Raw genomic sequence first — 22,507 nt, 5'->3', positions numbered from 1 at the left:
TGACCTGTTGGCAGTTTGATTAACTTGCTTTCTTATTTTCCCCTTAACTTTGTTCTACATTTGCTCAACAGTTTTGAGACTTAGGCATTTCTGTTTCTTTGAATTTTTTGACATGGGTTCACCAGTCTCTGTGAATTAGTTGATTGATTAATCCATGTGACTAAACCGCAAATTGTCTCTAACATTCTGTAATGTGGAGTAAGATAATTAGGATGTGGACTGACTAGTGTATTAGTTTTCTGACGTAATGTGGATGTTCAGAACATGGGCTTTGGTGCTACGTAGTGCTAAGTTCAAGTCCAAGCTCTGTCAGTTATTAATTGTGCAACCTTAAGACGATTAATCTCTCTAAACCTGTTTTCTCCTCTGAAAAATTGGTCATGATCACTGCCCCTACCTTGCAAGTTGTGTTGAAGAATGTTAAACACTGGGCATGTAACTAACTCTCAAATAAAAAATGTTGTTTAAGGGTTTGGCAAAAATGTTTAAGCATATGTGTTCTTGAGTTTGTTAAAAGTAGAGGAAGGGGACTTCCCTGGTGGCGCAGTGGTTGAGAGTCCACCTGCTGATGCAGGGGACACGGGTTCGTGCCCCGGTCTGGGAAGATCCCACATGCCGCGGAGCGGCTGGGCCCGTGAGCCATGGCCGCTGAGCCTGCGCGTCCAGAGCCTGTGCTCCGCAACGAGAGAGACCACAACAGTGAGAGGCCCACGTACCGCAAAAAAAAAAAAAAAAAGTAGAGGAAGGATAAAATACTCCCACATTCCCTATTTGTTTTCAAATAGCCATTTAGATAAAACGTAGAGCAGAATTCTGATTTGAGGGTCTGGCAATTCTGATTTGAGGGTCTGGCATAAAACATGTAGAGCAGAATTCTGATTTGAGGGTCTGGCATTCGGTAGACACATGGCCTTTGAAACCCATTGTTGAATAAGAGGTAGTTTACATCAAAATTCCAGTATAATCTTTAGTTACCGTGTAAGTTTGGTTTTATTTGGGTTTCCTGCCAGTGAAAACTCTGAATCTGATCTTAATAGTCTTTCAGTTTTAAAATAAATCGCTCGCCTTTGTGGGAAGGTGGTGGATGGACACTTCTGTGACAAAGTCCTGTTTCCTTTTTGTTTAGACACAGCAACCTGGGGATTCCTGGAGTGTGGGCTTTTCATATTGGCAGCACCTCCCCATTGGACAATGTCAGGCCAGCAACAGTTGGAGGAGACCTTTCCAAAGCCAACCCTTCAGCTCCCCTGGGACATTCCTTTAGCCGTGCTGCGGCCCTGGAGGGTGACTACACTGAGGACAACTTGGATTATTATGATGAGAACGAGGAGGACGTCGAATACCCCCACGCTGCTGAGCCAGAGGAAGCATCGAATGGCCACAGCACAGTCGATGTCTCCTTCCACTCAAAAGCTGATTCGAGGCCGTTAGGAGGTGCGATCTCTCCGCCAGATTCTGACCTGGCTTCCCCTTTGCCACGTCCAACATCTAGGGATGGGCCTGAAACAGACTCTGCCACCTTGAACCCTCAAACCAAAGAGGGGAGACCTCAGGGGGAGATAGATGCCCCAGATTTTAAAGGCCGAGTTGAGTCTTCTGAACAGCCAGGGACCACAGTCCCTGCCCCACCAGAGACTGGAGATTCACTGGATCCTTCCCAGCAAGCCCCGCCTCCCTACCCAGATGGACGGGCACAGCCTGCAGACAGGGATGTTCCTCCAGCCCATCCAGGAGGAGAGGCCGTTCTTGCAAATTACCCCGGGCCGGATCACGCTCCACCCCTGGGTCGCAGGAGGCAAGTGGTCGGAGTGGAGGACGACATCAGTTCCAACACTGAGGGTAAGTGGGTTTGAACCCTGGGTACTAAGAATTCATTGAAAAAAATGCTGATCTTCCAGAGAGTCGTGAATTTTCTCTCAAGCGAGTTGAGGAAGCGTTTCGCAAAAAGAAGCTTGGGACTGATTTCTAAAACCCATTGTTTCAGGAGATAGAGTATCTTTCCTTTGCCAAAGAAATCTTGGCAGGCAAATTCTGTTTGGAATCTCTTGACCATTACTAATGTTTTATTTATTTATTTATTTATTTTTAAAATGGGCCCCATGAATCCCGTGGGGAAGAACCGGGGTTGCTCGTGCCAGCTGTGCTCTCACGTGGAATGAAGTTATTTCAGTTTGAAAGTTCAGCAAAGGTAAAGCGTTTTGAGGCTTCGCACACATTACGATAATGGAGGGCTTCAGGCTTTAGTTTCAAGCAGCGAGTTGTGCTGGCTCGGATGAACATTCCAGATTCTTCCTCTGTGATGGGATGACCCCGGTGCTCCCCTCGCTTAGAGACACGGCGGTGGGCTGTGGGAGAGGGGAGCCCTGGGGAGAGAAAACTGCAAACCACCTGTGTCTTGTCATTTCTGGTTCACGGCTGTGCAGCTGTGCTAGTCAGCTCCCCCGAGCCTTGCCCTCATTTCATGACTCACTGACCAGAGCGAGGGGCCAGCAGAGAAATGCCCAGGGGAGGTGACGGTTAATTAATACAGACACGGAGCCCATGTCACCTTCTATTGAAGGTGAGACTTGTCATGTCAGCTCTTTCTTCCCAGTCAGAGATGTAAACACCTGAATGGGAAACTGGCCACGGATTCATCCCATTTGTTCCAGGGACTGCTCATCTGACCTCTGACAGGAGGAGAGAGGTCAGAGGTGAAAGCGTTCTTTAGGACCTTTGTTTTTTTCCTTCACCTTTTCTGTTTCCCATACTTTTTATGGTAAAACAGGTTGACCTAGCAGAGGGTCTTCCAGGTGGTTCTGCTGTGGTCCTGATCTGCAAGAATTTGCTTGAAGAAGCCCTTCTTTCAGGAGAGGTGAAACTGTTTTGTGACTGAGGCAGCACTGTGTAATGATTACAGGGAGAACGTTGGTGTAGGTTGAATCCTGGCTGTCACGCTGTCTGGGTGACACTTTATGTAGCGCCCAAGCCTCCAGTTTCTCCTAAATTTGTCGAGAGGATTAAAAGAGATCACGAAGTTCTTAGGCTAACGTCTGTACTAGTTGGATCTTAATAAATGCTGGCTGCTGTTACTAATTATAGAGGCTTTAAAGCAGTGGGAATGGGGGTGGGGTAGTAGAGAATGAAGAGCGGGCTTGTTAAATACTTGTGCCTTAATTTGGGCCTAAGGACCACGTTTCTCTCATGTTGAAGATGTGAAGTTTATTGGAAGGCTTCAGAACCTTCACACCCTTCTGATAGTCTCCTGAATTTTCAGCATAAGTGCCATATATCTAAACAAAATGTAAAGCCAAGTATCAAAGACACTTTGATCACAGAGATTTTGAGGTAAAGATGTGCTCCTATGTGGTCTTTTCATTTGTGGGTTGTGATTCCCTGCTCCGGGAAGAGCTTGGAATATTAGAAAGCAGATCCCTGGAGTGAGTTGTTAAAGGGTTAAGAAGAAGGGGCTGCACATCCTGCTTTGAACTGTGAGGGGCTGGATAAGCTCGAATAGCTGTAGGGGTCTAGGGAACTGGCCATAGAGAAAAACAGGCAGCAGCCAGAACCCTCACGGGGCACGAACTATGATATTTATCAGCTTCTGGATGACGTCTACCACTGACATCTTAGAAATGGCAAAATGCCTTCGAAACAGCTGATTAATACAATGAAACATTTAGGAAAATAAATCTAACTAGAAGTTTTTGAAACTCGAAGAAAAAAAATCAACCACCATATTAGCAGACAGGGAAAGCTTTAAAACTTGAAAGCAGAAAGGGAAAAATAGGTGAACCTTTGGTTTCACCTCAGGCTTTAGGAAGACTCGGTATCCATGGGGAATTTGTTCCAGGATCCCCCCACAGATACCAAAATCTTTGGATGCTCAAGCCCCTTAGTCAGCCCTCCGTATCCATGGTTCTGCATCCTCAGGCCCCTCAACTGCAGGTTCCCCTAACTGCAGATCCTTAACATTGCACAGGATCTGCCGTTCCTTGAATCTGCGGAGATACCGGGGAGCTGACTGTATAGAACCATGCAATTGTTAATTACTTGGTATTTCTTGGCAGTGAACTTTGTTTTTTCAAGCAAAACATTGGCATCCCAGAGGTCCATTAGGCAAAAGTGGACTCCCTCTGGGAAAGCCAGTGGGCAGGGTGGCAGAGACTCACACCAAAGAGAGCCTGCTAACTGTCCAGCCTCAAGCCATCTTGCTCAGCTTTTCCTACTGATGCAGTGAAGGAGTGTGGATTTTGGTGTTTGATGGACTTGAGCTTGATTCCCAGCTCTGCCATGTGGTTTGGGATAAGACAATTTCTCTGTTTGACTCTCATTTTCTTCAGCTATAAAATGGAGATAACGTAGACCTCATCAAAGAGTTGTGAGAATTAAAATTGGGCATGGAAGCACCGTGCCCAATAAATTTTAGTTTCCCCTTGAAGCTTCATAGTAGTCAGTAAACCAGGAAATTAAAATTTAAAGCCCTCCCCCAAATATCTCTCCCTTCTCTTTAAAAAAAAATTTTTCCCTCTTAGGGACTCTTTTTATAGACTTTTTATTGAGAAATCTAGACTCTTTTTAGATCATGTCCACACCAGGCAAGAATGTCCCAGTTTCACTCTAGTTCTAGCCTCGAGCATATTATTTGCTTTGTTCTGTTTTCATAGACCACAGAACTGGCAGTAAATTGGATGCACAAGCTTTCTCTGTCTCAGGGGTCTTACTTCTCCAAGCAGCTCTGGAAGATTGTCGTCAAACCAAAAGTTACCTGAGCACCTGCCATGTGCCCTTCTCTGACCGGGGCACTAGTGGAAGTTTTCACTGGTATTTATCAAATGTCCACTCAGACTCTGAGAGGAAACTTTGCTTGGATTGCACTAGAACGGTTAATCCTCAGAATTGCCCTGTGGGGTAGGTACTATTATCCTTCTCACAGTACAAAGAAGGAAATTGAAGGCTGAAAATACTGAGTGATTTGTCTGCATAAGAGGCAGACCAGTACTGCAGCGAAGCCACGGAAGACTAGAGCAAGCTGTCAGGTAGCACAGCGCAGGGCAGATTCACCTGTGGTGCCATCAGGGAAGTCTTCGTGGAGGAGGGGGGCTTGAGCCAGGCCGTGGGGTCAGAGTCTCAGTTTAGAGAGGGAGAAAGTGGGGCACATTCTGGACAGAGGAGTGACAGGAGTGGAGGTGGTGAGGTGGAAATGGAGAGGGAGTGAGTGAGTGAGTTGGGGGCAGGGGATGTGAGAGGCAGCTGCCATTGAGGCTCCAGACGCCTAGGACCAGAGACTGCCAGTGTTGTGGGCAGCAGGACAAGCTTGATTCACAGGGGTCGTAGAGATTTTTAAACCTGCCCAGGTGATGTAATGGGAAGCTTAATGTGACCTCAGTCTGCATGATGAATTAGAAAGGGGGAGGGACACCTGCCTTTCAGAGACCTCAGATGTTCTCACTCCACCGTGGGATCCTGTTGATTCTACTTAGACAGCATTCACGCAGGGCAGGCCCAGGGTGTGAACAGGGATTTCCCTGTAGCTTCTGGTCCAACTCTACTTCTGGCCTTGGGAGAGGCTTCAGGAATGTGTTGCTCAAGCAGCTTCTACCCTGGGATGAATTCGAACAGGCTCTGCTGCCCAGCCCAGCCTTCCAGGCACAAAAGCCCCTCTCCTAGGTGCACCCCCAGGTTGCTGAGGGACTGTGAACAAGAGGACCCCCATACCTGTGAAGACACCTGCACGGGAGAGCCTGCTAGTCTCACGATGGTGGATGTAACCCTCCCCCCACAGAAAAACAGGGTCCTAATAACTGTTTGCCCAACGAGCTTCACTATGTACCACACACCCCCAAAACAGACGAAAACTGGAGGGAAAAGCATACCACTGTTTTTCATTATAAAGTTGGATGTGGTTTTTCTTATTCGCCTATCATTCTGTGAGGTGGGAAACCTAAGAAAAATCTGTCCTGCGGTGAAAATGTAGGTCCTTTTTCTTGAGGTAACAGGAAGAGCTGTTAAAAGTAAAAGACAGCTCAGCTGCCAGGGGCAGCCCTGCGCAGGAAGCCCTCCGTCCCTGTTTGCATGATGAACCCGGTTTGCTCCGTGGAGCCTGCTGGCCTTCCACATGGCCGGGCCAGGGCAGAAGACGAGTGCTTAAGTGTTTCTGGAGAAATGAAGACTGAAGGGTGGGTCAGAACAAGTGCACAGGAGTTCTCCATTTGTGTGAAAAACTCCCAATTAGGACAAGTCTCAAGTACCCTGGCAGCACCTTTGCTTCTTTTCCCTTACATAGCCCCCTAACCCTACCCCATTTTTCTTTCTGTTAAGGATAGGAGAAGAGTGAAAAGCATTAACTGGAAAAAAGAAATGAGATTTTTAAAATCCTCATGTGAAGTTTCCTTTAGCAACAGTCTAACCTCAGTTAACAAAGCTGCTGCAAACTGAGCTTATTCAAACCTGGCTGGCCTCCCCCCTCCTGCTGGGCCCGAGCTGCCAGCAGACTTGTCCCTATCGTTTTTGACTCTCTGTGACAGGAGGTGCCAGGCAGAGCATGGGTCCCCGGAGGGTCTGGAAGACAGCCTGCCCCAGTGGGTAAAATTCAGGAGAGAGGAATCTGTGGAATGAAAACTATATTTCTCAAAGTTTGGCTCTAGTCCACTTGTGGCTATTTCTCCCGTGGCCGTGGTTTAAAATGCTGATTCCACACCCTTCCTCCACCTTCTGACCCAGAATCTGCCTTTTTATTTATTTTTTTAACATTTATTTATTTAGGCTGCGCCGGGTCTTAGTTGGGGCACACGGGATCTTCAGTTGCGGCATGTAAACTCTTAGCTGCGGCATGCATGCGGGATCTAGTTCCCTGAGTGGGGATGGAGCCCAAGCTCCCTGCATTGGGAGGGCGGAGTCCTACCCACTGAGCCGCCAGGGAAGTCCCCAGAACCTGCCTTTTTAAACCAGGTCCCTGGTGATTCTGAAGCCCATCACACTTGAGTACTGCTGGTGTAATGGAAGGAACGTGGGATTTAGAGCCAGAAGATCATACAATCTTTGTGGGCCTCATTGGTGTCATCTGTAAAGAGGGGATACCACCTCCTCACCAGAATAGGAAGAAGTGTGTGAAAACACATTCAAAACTGTGAGGTACAGAGGCATAGAAATGACCACAGAAAAAGAAAAAGTGCCACTTTGTTTTTTGCATCTGCTCACTGCACATCTCATCCAGCTGGGATTTAGACACGGATTCCCCACCTTCACGGAATTCAGCATCTTTGAATCTACCTGCAGTTCCCATAGAAATTTGAGAGGTCACGTTGGCCAGAAGTCTGGCTTTTCTTCCCTGCTTAGAGAGCCACACGTGGGGTCCCATTTTTAGGTCCTGTTCTCCCCCTTCATCAGGGAAGGGAAATGGCTCCTGGGCTCCCAGCTGCCTCCACTAAGGATCTTCACGTGCCCCGCTTGGGGGTTTGGCCTAAGTGGGCCATAAGCACAGCGTTCCGCTTCTCAGCCAGGCCAGGAATGAATGCTAGAGCATTCCCCGAAATCCCAGCCACCCCAGGAGCTAATTGGTCAGGTGAAATTCATTCACTACATTAATCAGCATTCTCTGGCTCAGAAATGGAAAGTTTGCAAATATCCTGAACACTGTCTCCTCTGGACGTAAGAGTCACCCCAGGAGTGGCTAAGATACAGACTCTGGGATCCGCCCATCGAGAGTCTGCATTGGTAGGTCTAAGGTGTGCCCTGGGAATTTGCATTTTTAACTGGCATCCCAGGTGATTCTGATGCAGTGGTTCCCAGAATCCATAGGAAGGAACGCAGCTGTCCCTCTGAATGGTTGAGTAGTGCCGTGCTGAGGGTATAAGTCCCTGTCAGGGGGCGGGGTGAGGCTTCCCAGATGCCTCAAAGGCGTTGCCAGAACTCCTCTGCCACAAACCTGCTCCGGTAACTGGCGCCTCCAGCCTTCCATTCCCACTCCAGGAAACGAACATCCCTGTGGACCCCTCTCTTTCTCCTCTCGTCCTCCCCACCCTGCTCTCCTTCCCTCTCTCTACCCTCCCCCGACTCCTTCTCCGCTTCTCTCCCTCCATCCGATTCATCAGCAAACCCTGGCAGCTCCACCGTCAAAGTACGCCAAATTTGGTCCCTTCTCATCCTCTCCACCAGGACCTCCTCCTCTCAAGGCACCGGCTCATTCCTGAGGTTCCCGTAAGTCAGACCGTGTCACTCTTCTGCTCCCCAGCAGCGTCCCCCCCTCCCTCAGACTAAAGCCCAAATCCTTCCCTTGACCTGTGAGGCCCGACGGGTGAGAATGGGCCAGGAGTACCTCTCCCGCCTTCTCCTGTCTCCCTGCTCCGGTCCTTCCCACGTACCCCGCCAGCCTGACGGGAGCTCTTGCCCCCACTTATCCTCTCCTCCTCCAGGCCTCTGCCCAAAGCTCATCTTCTCCCCAGGCTCTCCGTGGCTGTGTCATTTAGAAGAAGCAAAGTCACCTTCCGTCTCCAGGCCTCTTGTTCCACCCCGATTTAAGCTTCTGCATGGTTCTTGACACCATCTGCCGTACTGAATAATTGACCTGTCTGTTGACTGCTGCCTAAAGGGGGGAATGTAAGCTCCAGGACAGGAGTTTTTGTCTCTTCTCAGCTGTATCCCTAATTCCTAGTCCAGTGCCGGGCCCACAGGGAGTGCTTGATAAGTATTTGTTTGAATTACTGAAAGAATGAAAGAAAATTGTAGCAGGCATTTATTTACCTTTCATCTAAGCTGACATTGTCAGTGTTACATGTGCGTGCACGTCTGCATGTGAAGGCAGGCACGGAAAAGGGATCCCTCTGTGTGTTCCTCTGTCTAGGAGTGCACCCATCTTTCCCCAGTGTGACTGGTGTGGGCTGGAAGGCTGAGCTTGTGTTCTTGGCTCAGTAAGTCCCATCCTGGGCATGCAGCTTTCCACACACACACACACACACACAGCTGAAAAAGATCCCCAAGCCAGCTTACCAATAGTTAATTTAACCCATCGTAATTATAGTTTGTCTCATAATAGCCTTTCATGGGGCCCTGTTATTTTTTGTTAGAAATGTGCGGTCTGTGTGTCCATGAACTTATAAACTTTGTCACAGTTGCATTTGTAAGTTGCTGGCTGCACTGCTGAGCCTCTTTCTACCCATAGAAAAGCTATGCCTCCTCCTAGTATTTTAGTTCAATTAACCCAACTCAACACATCTGTAGTCCTCCAGCTCACCTCTCCCTGTTTCATAATCCTCTCTTAGAAGAGGGATCGGGCGGAAGAACAAGCCTTCACAAAACAACAAATAGAGGGAACACAATACAAACCCATCATTTCTTTAATCTGAGGACAGAACAGTGTTAATGTGGTTTTATTTTTACCTGAATTTCCTGAAAATGACTACCTTTTAGTCCTGCATCAGATTGCCTTTTTACCTTGGTGCTCAGAAGTACACTAAGAAATAACGTGATTTCTGGCAATGAGGTGTGAGGAGGGGTGTCATCCTGATTTTGGAGAGGAGGAAACAGACATGGTGCAATTCTGTGGTTTCTGCAGAGACACCTGAGTCAGGCTGCTGTCGGACGTCAGAGCTTGGGACCCTCTGCTGCCCCTGCTTGTGTTTCTCGAGGGAGAGTCCTGATGGCAGCCGATGCCATGAACACACTCACAACTGTGCCAGTCCCTCCAGGGGCCACTTCTTTTTTTTTTTTTTTTTTTTTCTTTTTTGCGGTATGCGGGCCTCTCACTGTTGTGGCCTCTCCTGTTGCGGAGCACAGGCTCCGGACGCACAGGCTCAGCGGCCATGGCTCACGGGCCCAGCCGTTCCGCGGCATGTGGGATCTTCCCGGACCGGGGCACGACCCCATGTCCCCTGCGTCGGCAGGCAGACTCTCAACCACTGCGCCACCAGGGAAGCCCCAGGGGCCACTTCTTAATACGTGTGACTTTTCAGAGCTGGAGAAACCCAAGATTTTGACAAGTTACATTCATTTATTTTTACTCAGACTGGAATTTTTCCCCCCTTATCAAACCAATGGTATAGATAATGATACATCGTTTTCTCACAGCAACCTCTTATAATCTTCTTTATTATCCATTCTGTTTTTGTGCCTTGAGTTTTGTGTCACTTTCCTGTTTTAAAAAGTGTTCATGGGGGCTTCCCTGGTGGCGCAGTGGTTGAGAGTCCGCCTGCCAATGCAGGGGACACGGGTTCGTGCCCCCGTCCGGGAAGATCCCACATGCCGTGGAGCAGCTGGGCCCGTGAGCCATGGCCGCTGAGCCTGTGCGTCCGGAGCCTGTGCTCCGCAACGGGAGAGGCCACAACAGTGAGAGGCACGCGTACCGAAAAAAAAAAAAAAAAAAAAGGGAAAAAAGTGTTCATGGTGATGCCTAATTTTCTATTTTTATCAAGCTGGAATTTCTCAGCCGTGTAGGCCTGGTACCAAATCTTGAGTCACCGACTTCGCTCTCACTCTGTTCCCAGTCAGATATTCCACTTGAGTCAAGATCGTCTGTCCTGCCAACCCTCAGCTCACTTCTTTCTCAAGAATCTGTAAGCAGCAGTCAAATACTGTCCAGAAGTTAATGCTACTGCTGCTACTCAATTCTCCTACCTGTGCTTTTCTGTCAGCTGTGACAGCCATCTGGACAATCTCTGCTATCTTCTCCCACTAAGCCTGATTTATAAAGTAGGACTCAAACCTGACTGTCCGAAGCCTGTGTTGATTAACCGCAGTCAGCTGAGCAGATCCTTTGCCTGGCTCTCATGATCGATGTCCTTGGGCTCTGCTGGAGGGTGGTTGAGTGCAGCTGTTAAGAATCTGGAGCCAGACTTCGTAGGTTCAGATCCCAACTCCACCACCTACTGCCTGTGTGACTTCAGGAGAGTCACCTTAATCTGTGCCCAGCTTGTTTACCTGCAAAACAGGGATTAAAAAAGTCCCTGCTCTTGTGCAAATTAAAAGAGTTAATAAAGTTCGTAGAATAGTACCTGGCATATGTTAGGCACTCTTTCAAGGTTCACTTTGTTATAGTCTCACTTGCTGATACAAGTCGACGCTGGCTCCGTTGTTACTTCTATGGTGCTACATTCCCATCCTGCCCCAACGTTGGTTTGTTTTCTGTTCTCCCCGGAGTACTGGGTAAGTACTGATCTTCCCATTTCTTCTTTCCCTTCCCATTTCCTCCTTTTCAGACCTAGATGTGGAACACAACTGCCACCCAGGTTTTCCCAAGGGCAGTTTATCTGTCTCCCTCGGGAGCCGGCACCTCACAACAGCACTGGAGTCTAGCACTAGAGTTTTGTGCCATCTTTGCTCAGTCAGCTCCTGGAGTCTCCACCCAACTCCTGCTCCGGGGGATGCAGAGGTGTGCACAGCCACTTTGCCTCCTGGTGGCCGTGCTTGGGATTGGGATCATCCCCCGTGTCCCGGACAAAGCTTTCTCTTATCTGTCAGCAAGCCCCAATTCCTTGTCCATTCCGTTCAAGGACAATAGCATCTGCTCCAGTTCCTTTGTTTCTTGGTAGCACAAATGATTCTCTTTCTTTTTTTAATGGGCAGAATAAGCGAGAGCTGGAAGGAACAGCTACTGGAGCACTGAGCTTACCCAGGTCCACGTGGCTTCCTAGAGAATGGTGACTATGGCCAGGCTCTCCGCTGCTGCCCTGACATCTGGCTCGGGCCACACCCACCACGAGAAACCCTGCAAAGGCACAGAGCCTTTCGCAGCTGGGCTCCCTGTTTCCTTCCCCTCCATCTCCACCTGCCTCCTATACACTTTCTTTAGGGTGTGTGTGTGTATGTGTGTTCTTTCTTCAATGCCCTTCTTCTCTTTCAGAAAAAAATTTTTTTTTCTGGGAAGTAAGACAAGCTATAGGTTATATTCTCTTCAAGTTCAGGGTTACCAAAAGTAAAAGAATGGTTGGACATAAGACCGTGTTCGTTAGTTTCTCTCTTTGGTATTCCTCTCGGGAGCTCATTAATATTAGTTTGAACCGTATAAAATTGCTGACCTTTGGCCATTTTTGACCCAGAAAATGGCAGTTCAACCTAACACGTACTTCCTGGTTGGCTTTCCTGTCACTGCACCGAGGGGCGCAGTCTCAGCCTCGCTCACCAGCTCTGCAGAGAGACCAGATGGGAGCAGTCGGCAGTACTTCTTGCCAGAAGACAAAGCAAGTTAATTCCCCTGAGTTGAATGTCATTTCCGTCTCTTAATCATCAAACCCCCATTTGTTTATTACAATCTAAGTGGATTTTATGGAGCAGATGCTGTGTCCGTGATGAGCCTTGGCAACCATGATACTGGAATCACTTAGTCCTTTACATGCAAGTTTGTTTTACTTTCAGTCTTCATGTACAACGCTGCCAACAAGGAGACCTGCGAACACAACCACGAGCGCTGTTCCCGGCACGCCTTCTGCACTGACTATGCCACGGGCTTCTGCTGCCACTGCCAGTCCAGCTTTTACGGGAACGGGAAGCACTGTCTGCCCAAAGGTGAGGAGTGCTGGCTTGATTGGGGCGGGGGCTGCTCTGGGTCTGTGTCTGTCGCTTGCTGTTTCCAGCTGCCACCGTGAGCTCTGTTTATGGACCTGTCTCTCTACTGCTTGAATCAAAGCCCAAGCAACTTGCAGGTGCTCCGTAAACGTTTGAGGAATGAACACGTTTGGGCTGATTTCCCAACTTGAGGATGAAACAGAAATGTTTCCTCCCTTTTGGCTAGCTCCTTAGGGTGCAAGTGGACAGGAGAGAGGGAGGATGGGAGAAGTGAGATCAAAGGCAGGTCTGTTTCGTACCTCGATGGGTAGCGGGTGGGTTAGGGAGTCGTGAAAAGGGCTGAAAGTGGAGTGTGGGGAGTTGTCAGTGGGATAGTTTTATCTGTGCATGTGGATGACGGTCAAGGCTGACAGGGTTTGCTGTCTCTCAGGGACACCTCATCGAGTCAATGGGAAGGTGAGTGGGCACCTCCGCGTGGGCCACACGCCCGTGCACTTCACCGACGCGGACCTGCACGCTTATGTGGTGGGCGACGACGGCAGAGCCTACCTGGCCATCGGCCACATCCCGCAGCCCGCCGCCCAGGCCCTTCTCCCACTCACGCCGATCGGAGGCCTGTTTGGCTGGCTCTTTGCTTTAGAAAAACCAGGCTGGGAGAACGGCTTCAGCCTCACAGGTGAGGAGGGCCACAGGTCACCGTGGCTTTGGCGGCGTGGAGCCTTGGGTTTTCATTCAGTAGTCAGTTGTCCAATGTTTCGGATCCAGACAGGTGTAGTTTTTCTGCCCCGAGGTAGTTGGGGATGGTTTGGCCTTGCAGGACTGTTTTTAAAAGACAGTGATTTCTTCTAAAGGTTCTCCAGGTGGTTCTGAGAAATAGGATGATCCCATTTGGAGCATTTGTGCCCTCTTACCCCAGTTTGTTGAAGCTTCTTTGTCAGACTCCATGTAATTCAGTTGTCACTCACAGATGTGCCAAAGAGGGATGCAGGTGGTAGTTCCAGGGCATCTGGAGATGATTTTACTTCATGGGGGAGGGGTGCCTTTCCTCTTTGTCCCCTGATGACTCTGAGCTATAATAGTTTAGACAGTGCTTCTCAGACTTTAACCCACCTGCACGTCACCTGGGGCCTCGGGAAAGTGCAGGTTCTGATTCAGTAGGTCGGGGGTGGCAGGCCTGGGGTGTCTGTGATCCTGTTTTCCTAGCAAGCTTCCAGGAGATGATAATGCTGGTCTAAGGACCACCCTTTGATAGCAAGGGTGTAGAGAATACTTCCTGGCTTCTCACCTCACTACCCCTTGTTTCCTAGTGGATTTATGTTTATTGCACATAAAGTGTGAGAGAAAAGTTCTTGGCCCACCTCCAGCCGTAGAACTCAATAGGCATTTGTAGGATCTTGCTCTTAATCAAGTTTTGATAAAACCTTGAGTCAAAAGTAGATAAATAAAATACAGTATACCTAGTTACATTTGAATTTCAGATAAACAATTAATAATTGAATAATTTAGGGCTTCCCTGGTGGCGCAGTGGTTGACAGTCCGCCTGCCGATGCAAGGGACACAGGTTCGTGCCCCGGTCCGGGAGGATCCCACATGCCGCGGAGTGGCTGGGCCCGTGAGCCATGGCCGCTGAGCCTGTGCGTCCAGAGCCTGTGCTCCGCAACGGGAGAGGCCACAACAGTGAGAGTCCTGCGTAATGCAAAAAAAAAAAAAAAAAAAAAAAAAATTGAATAATTTAGTATAAGTATGCCCCAAATATTGTATGGGACATACTTATACTAAAAGTGTTTTTTATTCATCTGATATTCAAATGTAAATGGGTGTCCTGGGGATTTTTTATTGTTTTTGTTAAGTCTGACAGCCATAGAAAGAGAAAGGTCAAGGATGTTCCTAGGGGGTTATTTTTCACAGAAAACAAGTTCCTACAAAGAGAAGCAGTGTGAGATGGGATAGAATGGAACCATGCTCTTTAACAGAAAGTTCGGGGAACTGGTGAGATCAACAGCTGAGAGTACTTAACCTTCGTTATCAGAGCTCCTTAGGCACCATGCCCAGCAGTAGGAGAAACTGGGAAGTGGAAGTATGCACTGGTGATAATTGCTGGAAGATGCAAGGCCTCCTTTCATCCCTGTGCTGGATTGTTTTCCTCTCCAGGTGCTACCTTTATCCATGACATGGAAGTTACTTTCTACCCAGGAGAGGAAAGGGTTCGAATCACTCAAACTGCTGAGGGGCTGGACCCAGAGAACTATCTGAGCATTCAAACCAACATTCAAGGCCAGGTGCCTTACATCCCAGCAAACTTCACAGCCCACATCGCTCCCTACAAGGAGCTCTACCACTACTCGGACTCAGGTACGTGCAACCAGTTCTCACTCCGTAAAATGGGGATGGTGCGCATCTCACAAGATAGTTGTGGGGATTATGTGAGTGACTACGTGGCATGTCCTTATAGAACAGTGTGTGACACATGAAATGAGCTCAGTGTTGTTTTTATTATTCATTATTTTATTAGTGTGAGGAAAGTGATGGCTGTTGTACACAAGAATATCAACATCCCTACCCAATACTTGCAGATAATAATAACATAATAACAACCTTGTCTGTGGGGTGGGGAGGGATGGTATAATTTTGTACAGTTTTTAACCATCCTGTTCTCTGGGCTGTGGAAAAATATTGATTATTGGAATTTATACTTGTTCTGTAACCTTGTTTCAGCCTGCTTTGAAATCAGAGATGCCGTACAGTGTTGTAAAACTACCACTAGATTTGGAGTCAGAAGACAGGAATTCTTATCATGGATGTGTTTAAAATATGTGGGGAATAAGATCACTTACTGAGAGCTTATTTCTCATCTTTAGAATGAGAATAATCACCCCTTTTCTGTCTCTCTTACATGGTTGATATGTGTAAGGTGTGATGTGTTCTGTAAGACACCCCCTGATTTTGAGATGCTGCCCCAATCTCAGTTGCTGTCCTGCAGCACAGGGGTTTGTTTTGAGTTGTGCCTTTGCTTCTCGTGCGGTGTGAGAGCTGGAAGCCAGGCAAGAGGCACAGGGAAGAGGATGGGCAGCAGAGATCTGGCCTGGGCACAGGGTAGCTGATGGCTAGAAAACTGCCTGGCCTCCCAACTCTGCACTCAGGTGGAGATAAAAGACCCCCGCCCCTTTCCCCAGAAGCCTCCAGACTTAAGTGCAAGGTGTTGGAAGTCTTCTGTGCACTGATGGATGGATTGGTTGAAAACTTGGGAGGAGTGGGGTAGAGTCAGGCCAACTTGAGTTCCAGTTCCGGCTCTGCATACCAGCTTTGCTTCTTATTTTAGTTTTTTGCGGTACGTGGGCCTCTCACTGTTGTGGCCTCTCCCGTTGCGGAGCACAGGCTCCGGACGTGCAGGCTCAGCAGCCATGTGTGACATGTGGGATCTTCCCGGACCAGGACACGAACCCGTGTCCCCTGCATCAGCAGGCGGACTCTCAACCACTGTGCCACCAGGGAAGCCCCCAGTTTTGCTTCTTAGACTACTTAATTAACTCTCTAACCTCTGTGAGACTCTCCACACAAGATGGCAGGGCCCACCTCACTGGCTGTTGTGAGGAATAAATGAGGCACTGCTTATAGAGTGCTGGGTATGGCTGGTATATAGTAAAGTTTATTCTTTGAGAATATTGACAGCAGTGATTATACCTCTTCCCTCTCAGTGCTTTGGTTTTACATCTACGTGGGTTCTTGGGACTGCCTTGCAGGTTTCCCATATAAACTCAAACTTCCCAAGGGGACATGCTCCAGCAACTACATGAAAAACTGCAGAGAAACTCACCTCACATAAAAAACCTCTGTATTTAATATTTGTACATTTCCTCATTTGACTGAATAATGTCTATTGCAGCTGTGACCTCCACAAGTTCCAGAGCCTACTCTCTCACGTTGGGTGCCATCAACCAAACACGGTCCTACCGCATCCACCAGAACATCACTTACCAGGCATGCAGACATGGCCCCAGACACTGGACCATCCCCACCACCCAGCAGCTGAATGTGGACCGGGTCTTTGCCTTGTACACGGATGAAGAAAAAGTGCTCAGATTCGCTGTGACCAATCAAATTGGCCCTGTTGAAGGTATGGTTTCCCTTTTTTGTTATTGCTGGGCAAAAATTCCATCCAACCTTCTTTCTTTCATGCCTTTTGAGTGGCCTCAGAAAGATTCACATAGGTTACTAAGGGTAACTGAGTGCCAGGCTCTGTTAGGTGCTGGGTGTGAGGATGAATAAAGCAGGGTCCTGTCCTTGAGAGGTAGAAATGGAACTTTTAGAGTAGTGTTCCTGCCAAGATCAGGAATAGAGCATATACATTAGGCTGGTTTGCTGCAACACCCAATTGTGTGTGTTGTCTGTGTTGGGGATACACCTGTGAACAAGGTGTGGCCAAGTTAGGGGGGAGATTGATGTATAAGTATTTGTTATGATTGTGATAAGTGCAGGGTGCTGTGAGCCTAGTTTTCACCATCCATTAACCTAAATTTAATACTATCTTTATCCATACTATCTATTATAACTGGAGAGTTATGACATTCTAAAAATCTATTCATTAATTGACGGGCATTTGGGTTGTTTCCACCTTTTGGCTATTATGAAGTTTTCATAAGCTTTTCTTTCTCTTGGTATATAACTAGGAGTAGAGTTACTCAGTCAAATAGTAACTTCGTGTTTAACTTTTTTGAGAAACTGCTGTTTTCCACAGTTACACCATTTTACACACATACCAGCAACATGTGAGGGTTTCAGTTTCTCCACATGCCCATCAACATGTGCTATTATCCATTTTTTGACTACAGCCACCCACATGCATATAAAGTAGTATTTCATTATGGTTTTGATTTTTGCATTTTCCTGATGATTAATGATGTTGAACATTTTTTCGTGGGCTCATTGGATGTCTTCTTTAGAGAAATACCTATCCAATTTTTTTGCCTATCTTTTAATTAGATTATTTGTCTCATTGAGTTGTAAAAGTTCTTCATCTATTCTAGATACAAGTCTCTTATTAAATATATGATCTGCAAATATCTTCTCCCATTCTGTAGGTTGTATTTCACTTTGTTGATAATGCCCTCTGAAGCACAAAAGTTTTTAATTTTTTTTTTGGCCATGCTGCTTGGCTTGCAGGATCTTAGTTCCCCAACCAGGGACTGAACCTGGGCCACAGCAGCACTGAATCCTAACAACTGGACCACCAGGGAATTCCCAAAAGTTTTTAATTTTGATGACACCCCATTTATCTATTTTTTTCTTTTGTTGCTTGTACTTTTAGCATAATATCGAAGAAACCATTGCCTAATTCAGGGTCACAAAAGTTCACCCCTAAGTTTATTCTAAAATTTTAATTTAAGTACATTAAGGCCTTTGACCCATTTTCAGTTAATTTTTGTATATGGTGTGAAGTAGAGGTCCATCTTCATTCTTTTTCTAATGAGTATTATTCAATTTTACTGCAATTCTTATTTGTCTAGAAATAGATTTAACAATACTTCAATATTTTATAATGCTTTACAATTAGGCAAAATGCTTTCAGGTTTGCACATGCAACATCTACATATGCAATTTCATTTTTTAATTGAAGTATAGTTGATTTACATTATATAAGTTTCAGCTGTATAACATAGTGATTCAATATTTTTATAAATCCTACTCCATTTAAAGTTATTATAAACTATTGGCTATATTCCCTGTGCTGTATGGTATATCCTTGTAGGTTATTTTATATATAGTAGTTTGTACCTCTTAATCCCCTACCCTATCTTGTCCCTCCCTCCGTCCCTCTTCCCACTGGTAACCACTAATTTGTTCTCCATATCTGTCTATTTGTTTTGTTATATTCATTTCATTCATGTTTGTTTTTTGGAGTCCACATATAAGTTACAGTATACCGTATTTGTCTTTCCCTGTCTGACTTATCTTACTAAGCATAAAACCCTCCAAGTCCATCGTGTTGTTGCAAATGGAATTTTTCATGGCCAAATAGTATTCCTGTGTGTGTGTGTGTGTGTGTGTGTGTGTGTGTGTGTGTACCAAGTGTTCTTTATCCATTCATCTGTTGATTGGCACTTGGGTTCTCTTACATGTCTTAGCCATTGTAAATAATTGTGCTATTAACATTGGGGTGCATGTATCTTCTCGAATTTTTTTTCATTTTCAGATACATACCCAGGAATGGAACTGCTGGATCATATGGTAGTTCTATTTTTAGTTTTTTGAGGAACCTCCAAACTGTTTTCCACAGTGGCTGCACAGATTTACATTCCCACCAACAGTGTACAAGGGTTCCCTTTTCTCCACATCCTTGCCAACACATTTATTTGCGTTCTTTTTGATGACAGCACCTCACATCTGTCAGAATAGCTATCTCATTGTGGTTTTTTTTTTAATATTTTTTTTCTGCTTTATAACAAATTTAATCAGTTATACATATACATATGTTCCCATATCCCCTCCCTTTTGCATCTCCCTCCCACCCTCCCTATCCTACCCCTCCAGGTGGTCACAAAGCACCGAGCTGATCTCCCTGTGCTATGCGGCTGCTTCCCACTATCTACCTTACGTTTGGTAGTGTATATATGTCCATGCCGCTCTTTTGCTTTGTCACAGCTTACCCTTCCCCCTCCCCATATCCTCAAGTCCATTCTCTAGTAGGTCTGTGTCTTTATTCCTGTCTTACCCCTATGTTCTTCATGACATTTTTTTCTTAAATTCCATATATATGTGTCAGCATACAGTATTTGTCTTTCTCTTTCTGACTTACTTCACTCTGTATGACAGACTCTAGGTCCATCCACCTCATTACAAATAGCTCAATTTCGTTTCTTTTTATGGCTGAGTAATATTCCATTGTATATATGTGCCACATCTTCTTTATCCATTCATCCGATAATGGACACTTAGGTTGTTTCCATCTCCGGGCTATTGTAAATAGGGCTGCTATCATTGTGGTTTTGATTTGCATTTCCCTGATGATTAGCGAGGTTGAGCATCTTTTCATGTACCTATTGGCCATCTGCATTTCCTCTTTGGAAAAATTTCTATTCAGTTCTTCTGCCTATTTTGCAATGAGTTGTTTGGGGTTTTTTTTTTATGTTGAATTGTATGAGCTATTTTTATATGTTGGATATATATGTTGGATATGTTAGCATCTTTTCACGTGCCTGTTGGCCATCTGTATGTCTATTTTGGAAAAATGTCTATTCAGGTCTTCTGTCCAATTTTTAATTGGGTTAGTTTTTGATATTGAGTTTTATAGCTCTTTATAAATGTGTAGGTTTATTACTGGGATCTCTATTCTGTTCCATTGATTTATTGGTATGTTTTTATAAGAGTACCATACTGTTTTGATTACTGTAGTTTTGTAGTATAGTCTGAAGTCCTGGCACATGATACTTCCAGCTTTCTTCTTTCTTCTCAAGAGTGCTGTGGCTATTTGGGGTCTTCTGTGGTTCCATATAAATTTTCAGATTATTTGTTCTAATTCAGATTATCTGTTTTCATTCCTGTGAAAAAAAATGTCCTGGGTATTTTGATAGGGATTGCATTAAATTTGTAGTTTGTTTTTGCTACTATGGACATTTTAACAATATTAATTCTTCCAGTCCGTGAACATGCATATCTTTCCATTTCTTTGTATCATCTTCAATTTTCTTCATAAAGGTCTTATACTTTTCAGAGTATGGGTCTTTCACCTCCTTGGCTAAGTTTACCTTGAGGGTAGGATGCTCAAAATCATAGGGAAGAAATTGTTAATAATAGTGTTTTTATAATAAAGTTGGTTGTATATAGTTCTAGTATGGGGGGGTTGTGGAATGCTCCTAGAAAGAGGATTGTTGTGAAAATATTTATTATAATGGCATATTCTAAGAAAAATATAATGAATGGGCCTGCTGCATATTCTACGTTGAATCCCGATATGAGTTCAGATTCTCCTTCTCTTGTTAGGTCAAAGGGGGCTCGGTTAGTTTCTGCTAGAGAGGAGATAAATCACAGCTAGGGGTCATGATGGGAAGATTATTCATAAATGTTCTTGTGATGAGGGTTGAGAAAGTAAAAGTTCCATTTACTTAAAGGGCTGCTAGAAGAATAATTGCTAGTATTACTTCATATGAAATTGTTTGTGCTACTGCTCGTGGGGCTGCAATTAATACATATTTTGAGTTGGAGGCCCATCTGGATCAGAAGATGGAATATACGGTGAGGCTTGACATAGCTATTGTAAATAACACCCTTAGATTTATACTAATTAGGGGATAAGGTATAGGTAGAGGAATTGATATGATTAGGGCTAGGGTTAGGGCTAGGATTGGTGCAATAATAAATATGGAAATGGAGGATGTAGCTGGTCGTAATGGTGCTTTAATGAATAATTTGTGTCAGCAATAGGTTGTAATAGGCCATATGGTCCAACGATATTTGGTCCTTTTCAAAGTTGCATATAACCTGGGATTTTTCATTCAATTAATGTGAGGAATGCAATGGCTAGGAGAATGGGGATAATGAGTATTAAGATGTTAATTATAAACATTTTGTTAGGGAGAGGATTTGAACCTCCAGTTACAAAGGTTTAAGTTTTACGCAATTAGTGGGCTCTGCCACCTTAACAAACACTGTTCTTGGGTAATATTTTGTATATATTAATTAAATTAAGATTATATCATTAACTGGTTTATCAGGTGCTTTTTTAAAGTGGGCCTGATTTCTCTTGTCCTTTTGAACTGAGGGAAATATATAATAGATAGGAACCGACCTGTATTACTCCGGTCTGAACTTAGATCACGTAGGACTTTAATCATTGAACAAATGAACCTTTAATAGAGGTTACACCATTGGGGTGTCTGGATCCAACATTGAGATCGTAAACCCTATTGTTGATATGAACTCTAGAAGACGATTGAGCTGTTACCCCTAGGCTAACTTGTTCCACTGATAAATTTTTGGATCAAGAAATGATAATATGTTTTGACTAGTAAGTCTAGACTTCAGTCATTCAGAGCCTTTTTTGTTCTCTGAGCTCACTCCAACCAAAATTGTCAACCCATATAAAAATTTGTTATCCCTTAGTGGTTTAGTTTTTTGGGGGGTTAACTAAAGCTGCATAGTGTCTTCTCGTCTTATTTTAATATTCCCGCCTCCTCATGGGAAGGTCAGTTTCACTGATTGAAAGTAAGAGACAGTAAAACCCTCATGAGGCCATTCATACGAGTCCTTATTTAGAGAACAAATGATTATGCTACCTTTGCATGGCCAGGTTACCATGGCCGTTTAACAGTTGTCACTGGGCCAGCAGTGCCTCTACTGCTAGTTATGCAAGAGGTGATGTTTTTGGTAAACAGGCAGGGTTTATGTTTGCCGAGTTCCTTTTACTTTTTAAAATCTTTTCACGAGTGCATGCCTGTGTTGGATTAACAGCTTACTAAATAAATAATTTAATGTTGCATTGTGCTCATTTGCTGTTAATTATCAGTATAGTATTAGTTACTGATGTAAGCTTATGCAAGGAGAAATATTTCTTGTTACTCATTATTGTTAACATTATTGCCTCTGTTGGTCAATAGATTAGTCCAGTATAAAGCTAGGAGTTGATTTGCTTATTATTGGTATTAAGATAAAGTTATTGTTGGACTTGAACTCTTCATTAATTGGTGGCTGCTTTTAAGCCAACTATGGTATTGTTTTTACTCTCTAGATAAGGTTGTATCATTTCTGAAAAGCTGTACCTTTTAAGATTAACATTTAAAAATACATTAAAATTTATAATTTTTTTGGTAATTTTTAAAGTCGAACTAAGATTCTTTTCCTGGACAACCAGCTATCACTAGGCACGTTAGGCTTGTCAACTCTACTTATAAATCTTCTTATAAATCTTCTTATAATAAATCTACTTATTTTACTACATAGATGAGTTTGTTCTAATAAACTGTTCATAAGTAGCTCATCTGGTTTCAGGATGTTTAAGTTCTCTTTGTTAAGTGTTTACTAGTTAAATCATTATGCA

The 22,507-nt window shown here is 45.1% G+C and overlaps 1 protein-coding gene across 2 annotated transcripts in view; it reads left to right on the top strand.

Moving 5' to 3' along the window:
* The window catches only part of NID2 (nidogen 2), a 77,696-nt gene that overhangs the window by 15,896 nt on the left and 39,293 nt on the right, over window positions 1-22,507 (top strand). For both annotated transcript variants that reach the window (XM_082617408.1, XM_082617407.1), the window contains exons 4-8: window positions 1,127-1,839; window positions 12,328-12,477; window positions 12,908-13,153; window positions 14,629-14,829; window positions 16,361-16,591. In XM_082617408.1, the coding sequence (XP_082473534.1) occupies window positions 1,127-1,839; window positions 12,328-12,477; window positions 12,908-13,153; window positions 14,629-14,829; window positions 16,361-16,591 (1,541 nt within the window). The remainder of the gene's footprint in view (window positions 1-1,126; window positions 1,840-12,327; window positions 12,478-12,907; window positions 13,154-14,628; window positions 14,830-16,360; window positions 16,592-22,507) is intronic.

Source organism: Mesoplodon mirus (genome assembly GCF_964341445.2).
Source record: "Mesoplodon mirus genome assembly, chromosome: 4".
In the NCBI taxonomy this organism is placed as follows: Eukaryota; Metazoa; Chordata; class Mammalia; order Artiodactyla; family Ziphiidae; genus Mesoplodon; species Mesoplodon mirus.
Note: the sequence above shows the minus strand (reverse complement) of the source record. Positions and strands in the feature narration are given on the sequence as shown.